Source organism: Sapajus apella, unplaced genomic scaffold, assembly GCF_009761245.1.
Source record: "Sapajus apella isolate SASKATOON/1434 unplaced genomic scaffold, GSC_monkey_1.0 scaffold1857, whole genome shotgun sequence".
Classification (NCBI taxonomy): Eukaryota; Metazoa; Chordata; class Mammalia; order Primates; family Cebidae; genus Sapajus; species Sapajus apella.
Window position 1 is genome coordinate 6,940 of NW_022438783.1, and position 5,303 is coordinate 12,242.

Consider the following 5,303-nt stretch of genomic DNA (forward strand, 5'->3'; position numbering starts at 1 on the left):
ATTGAGTTTAAAACACAGGAGTGGAACGCAGCAGGAAAGACAGAGTCACTGAGCGCGGGGAGGGGGCGCTAGGCCCCGGGGCGAGGTGATGAGACCAAACTCTTGCGATGCGTATGGGCTAGAACCCGACTCCTGACGCACGTGCCTGGGATCGCGGCCTGCCACGTGGGCCGCGCCACGTGGGTCCCGGAATCTCCGGAGGGACGGGTGCGTTGTGGTGGGAAATGGCGGTATTGGCCTGAGTCAGAGGTCGGGCTGCACTCGGGATGTCTCCGCTCGGGCCCGGCAAGCCGACACGTGGTGGGTCCCGGAAAGTGGCTCTGCCGCGGTGTTTCGGGCACGTGGTGGCCTACCAGGTACCCCCACGTGGCCGCGCCGCCTCTTTAAGGGGCGGGGTTGTCTCACTGGGAAAGGAATAACGTTCATGAGAAAACCAAGGCAGGTAAAAATCAAGGTGACCCCAAGAAAATGGCTCCTCCTCCAAAGGAGGTAGAAGAAGATAGTGAAGATGAGGAAATGTCAGAAGATGAAGAAGATGATAGCAGTGGAGAAGAGGTAATTTCATCCAACTCAATGCAGACTTAAGTTAAAACTACAAAATGGGGAGTTAGGACATGAAATTGGATGTCTATGATAAAAATAAGATTTTATTCATCTGGATATCTCCTGTTGTAGTGATTGAGTGTTTCAGAAGCTCTTCATTCATGTCAACATGTCATCTGGCTAAATATTTGAATGTGAGTTTGAGACAGATCTGGGGATCTCCTTTCCATGTGCCTCTGCAGGGCTTGGAGTGTGATTTGTTGTGCTGAATCGTTAACATTTGTCCAGTTTCAACACATTATCCTCACCCCCACATTTTAGACACGAGGGAAAGATCTGTTCTCTCATTGCCAGAGCTGGGCGTTGTATTCAGATCTGAGGATAACCTTACCAGATTCCTTTCCTAGGCTCCATTTAAGATTAATTGGTCTCTATTCCATTACATATAAGGTTTGTAACTCTACTCACTGTGTTACAGTTGTCTCTAGTGTAGACTGAGGACTGCCACCACCCTTTTTGTTAACGTTTACCTCTTGCACTCCTGGCTATTTATTTGCTCACTATAAAGACAAGTGAAGACTGAATTGTGCTCAGACTTCTCATTGAGAATTGAATAAAAGTTTTATTCTTCCATACATTGCCTGATAAAACTAGTAATCAAAAAGCAGATTTCAGTGGGACTTTATTAATGTAGCTAAATGATGGATTTTACCAAACATGCCCACTCTTTGATGTGTGATCGTTTTGTAAGGGGTATTCAGCCTATTTAATCTTCATTTCATCTCAGATCCTAAGAGTTGAGCTTCACCAAACTTGGTACCAGCACCTACTGTAGGAGCCTCAAATGATTTAATAACAGTTAATGCTTGGAGTCTCCTATGTGTAAGGTTGTGAATAATTTACACATAGCAATTCCTGTTCCTTAAACATGTGAGGATAATACTATTACCATTTTCAGATGAGAAAGTTGGGGTTTGGGAAAGTATGAGGTATAAGAATTCAGAGGTATTTTAAGTATTCAGAAGGGTTCCTTATTTCTGGATATTCACCTGATAATATGGAGTTTAACATGCTAACGTGTGTCTAGGGCGTGTGGTCTTGAACCATAGGCGTTGCCAGAATCTAACACTAATTGGGACCATGGTTGTCTTCTTACTGGTTTGGTTTTCATTTATTCTCAAGGTTGTCATACCTCAGAAGAAAGGCAAGAAGGCTGCTGCAACCCCAGCAAAGAAAGTGGTAGTTTCCCCAACAAAAAAGGTTGCAGTTGCCCCACCGGCCAAGAAAGCAGCTGTCACTCCAGGCAAAAAGGCAGCAGCAACACCTGCCAAGAAGACAGTTACACTGGCCAAAGCAGTCGCTACACCTGGCAAGAAGGGAGCCACACCAGGCAAAGCATTGGTAGCAACTCCTGGTAAGAAGGGTGCTGCCATTCCAGCCAAGGGGGCAAAGAATGGCAAGAATGCCAAGAAGGAAGACAGTGATGAAGAGGAGGAGGATGACAGTGAGGAAGATGAGGATGATGACGAGGATGAGGATGAGGATGAATTTGAACCAGCAGTGGTGAAAGCAGCAGCTGCTGCCCCTGCCTCAGAGGATGAGGACGATGAGGATGATGATGAGGAGGAGGAGGAGGAGGAGGATGAAGATGATGATGAAGATGGTAAGGCGTTCTCTTGGTAGTTACTAGGCTTCTGTTTGCAAGTTATCTTGAGATTCTGGGAGCAGTACTACATATTCCTTCGATAACAACCTGGAGATGAGATTGGAATCCTTGTGGGAATTCTCTGGGCTGTTGTGTGCCAGACTTAATTACCCATTAATGATTTTGTGCATTGAGAAAATTTCAACAGCACAGTCTGATTGTTTTTCATAATGTAGGATTTTGTTTCAGTGGTTTTTTTTTTTTTTTTTTTGGGAGGCTGAGTTTTTGCTCTGTTGCCCTGGCTGGAGTGCAATGGCATGATCTTGGCTCACTGCAACCTCTGTCTCCTGTGTTCAAGCGATTCTTCTGCCTCAGCCTCCCAAGTAGCTGGGATTACAGGTGCCCGCCACCACACCTGACTAATTTTTGTATATTTAGTAGAGGTGGGGTTTGACCATATTGGCCAGGCTGGTCTCAAACCTTGACCTCAGGTGATGTACCCACCTTGGTCTCCCAAAGTGCTGGGATTACAGGTGTGTGCCACTGCGCCTGACCCTAAGTGATCTACTCTTGCGGTGACTATTAACTAACCATGGTGACAGGCCTGCACTTTCTTTCCATTAGATTTTAAAACCGATGTTTGTTTTGGGTGATTGCTGGAATTTTTTGACTAGGTGGCTTTTCTTTCAGACTCTGAAGAAGAAGCTATGGAGACTGCGCCAGCCAAAGGAAAGAAAGCTGCAAAAGCTGTTCCTGTTCCTGTGAAAGCCAAGAATGTAGCTGAGGATGAAGATGAAGAAGAGGATGATGAGGACGAGGATGAGGATGAGGAGGATGAGGATGAGGATGATGATGATGATGAGGACGAGGAGGAAGAAGAGGAAGAAGAAGGTAATTAAATTAGATTCTGACATACATTGACATGAGATGTTTAAAAGAGACACGTAAGTGTTTGTGGCTATTGAAGGGTGATACATTGTTTGACATCTTGTCCAGAGCCTGTCAAAGAAGCATCTGGAAAACGAAAGAAGGAAATGACCAAACAGAAAGCATCTCCTGAAGCCAAGAAACAGAAGGTGGAAGGCACAGAACCGACCACTGCTTTCAATCTCTTTGCTGGAAACCTAAACTTTAACAAATCTGCTCCTGAATTAAAAACTGGTATCAGCGATGTTTTTGCTAAAAATGATCTTGCTGTTGTGGATGTCAGAATTGGTATGACTAGGAAATTTGGTTATGTGGATTTTGAATCTGCTGAAGACCTGGAAAAAGCCCTGGAACTTACTGGTTTGAAAGTTTTTGGCAATGAAATTAAACTAGAGAAACCAAAAGGCAAAGACAGTAAGAAAGAACGAGATGAGAGAACACTTTTGGCTAAAAATCTCCCTTACAAAGTCACTCAGGATGAATTAAAAGAAGTGTTTGAAGATGCTGCGGAGATCAGATTAGTCAGCAAGGATGGGAAAAGTAAAGGGATTGCTTATATTGAATTTAAGACAGAAGCTGATGCAGAGAAAACCTTTGAAGAAAAGCAGGGAACAGAGATCGATGGGCGATCCATTTCCCTGTATTATACTGGAGAGAAAGGTCAAAATCAAGACTATAGAGGTGGAAAGAATAGCACTTGGAGTGGTGAATCAAAAACTCTGGTTTTAAGCAACCTCTCCTACAGTGCAACAGAAGAAACTCTTCAGGAAGTATTTGAAAAAGCAACTTTTATTAAAGTACCCCAGAACCAAAATGGCAAATCTAAAGGGTATGCATTTATAGAGTTTGCTTCATTTGAAGATGCTAAAGAAGCTTTAAATTCCTATAATAAAAGGGAAATTGAGGGCAGAGCCATCAGGCTGGAGTTGCAAGGACCCAGGGGATCACCTAATGCCAGAAGCCAGCCATCCAAAACGCTGTTTGTCAAAGGCCTGTCTGAGGATACCACCGAAGAGACATTAAAGGAGTCATTTGACGGCTCTGTTCGGGCAAGGATAGTCACTGACCGGGAAACTGGGTCCTCCAAAGGGTTTGGCTTTGTAGGCTTCAACAGTGAGGAGGATGCCAAAGCTGCCAAGGAGGCCATGGAAGATGGTGAAATTGATGGAAATAAAGTTACCTTGGACTGGGCCAAACCTAAGGGTGAAGGTGGCTTCGGGGGTCGTGGTGGAGGCAGAGGTGGCTTTGGAGGCCGAGGTGGTGGCAGAGGAGGCCGAAGAGGGTTTGGTGGCAGAGGAGGCTGAGGAGGATTTGGAGGGCGAGGTGGCTTCCGAGGAGGCAGAGGAGGAGGAGGTGACCACAAGCCACAAGGAAAGAAGACGAAGTTTGAATAGCTTCCGTTCCTCTGCTTTCCCTTTTCCATTTGAAAGAAAGGACTCTGGGGTTTTTACTGTTACCTGATCAATGACAGAGCCTTCTGAGGACATTCCAAGACAGTATACAGTCCTGTGGTCTCCTTGGAAATCGTATAGATAACATTTCAAGGGCAATACCTTGTTGGTTTTGACTGGATATTCGTATAAACTTTTTAAAGAGTTGAGTGATAGAGCTAACCCTTATCTGTAAGTTTTGAATTTATATTGTTTCATCCCATGTACAAAACCATTTTTTCCTACAAAAAAAAAAAAAACACAGGAGTAATGTATATTTCAAACTACTCTGCTTTGTGTTCATTCACCTTAAGACGTTGTGTTTATGTTTAGATTCAGAGAGATAGAAACACGTTTTTTCTAAAAGTTACGTTTGGATATTCCAGAGTGAATGGGAGTATAGGCTGTAATGAGAAATATCTTCCTGTAAAACAAAACGGAGCTATCTGGAAGAATGTTGTCAAGCTAAACAATCAATTACAGAGTTATACTGATGTGTGTGTGCAGCAGTTCAGAAATCCTTTCTTTGTAGAATCTAGAAACAGATATTACAGCTGTATACATGTATATAAGAATTAGCAGTAAGATTGCATTTAAAAAACAGGAGAAATGTATGTTTCAAACTCCTCTGCTTTGTGTTCGTTCACATTAGGAAGTTGCATCTATATTTAGATTCAGTGAGTTAGAAACATGTTTCTTCTAACAGCTGCGTTTGGATATTCCAGAGGGAATGGGAGTATAGGTTATAATGAGAAATG

General features: G+C 43.6%; 1 protein-coding gene across 1 annotated transcript; it reads left to right on the forward strand.

Annotated features, from left to right (window-relative positions):
• The first annotated feature begins 351 nt into the window (after nt 1-351).
• Nucleotides 352-4,805, forward strand: NCL (nucleolin). The gene is made up of 4 exons (XM_032273109.1): nt 352-555; nt 1,726-2,206; nt 2,879-3,079; nt 3,185-4,805. The coding sequence occupies exons 1-4, from the start codon at nt 469-471 to the stop codon at nt 4,417-4,419; spliced, it is 2,004 nt and encodes a 667-aa protein (XP_032129000.1). The 5' UTR covers nt 352-468; the 3' UTR covers nt 4,420-4,805.
• Nucleotides 4,806-5,303: the final 498 nt, after the last annotated feature.

Coding starts and splice junctions, on each gene's coding strand:
- NCL (XM_032273109.1), top strand. CDS start 469: ATGGCTCCTCCTCCAAAGGAGGTAGAAGAAGATAGTGAAGATGAGGAA. Junction 2,207..2,878: donor TGAAGATGATGATGAAGATG/GTAAGGCGTTCT, acceptor CTTTTCTTTCAG/ACTCTGAAGAAGAAGCTATG. Junction 3,080..3,184: donor GGAAGAAGAGGAAGAAGAAG/GTAATTAAATTA, acceptor CATCTTGTCCAG/AGCCTGTCAAAGAAGCATCT.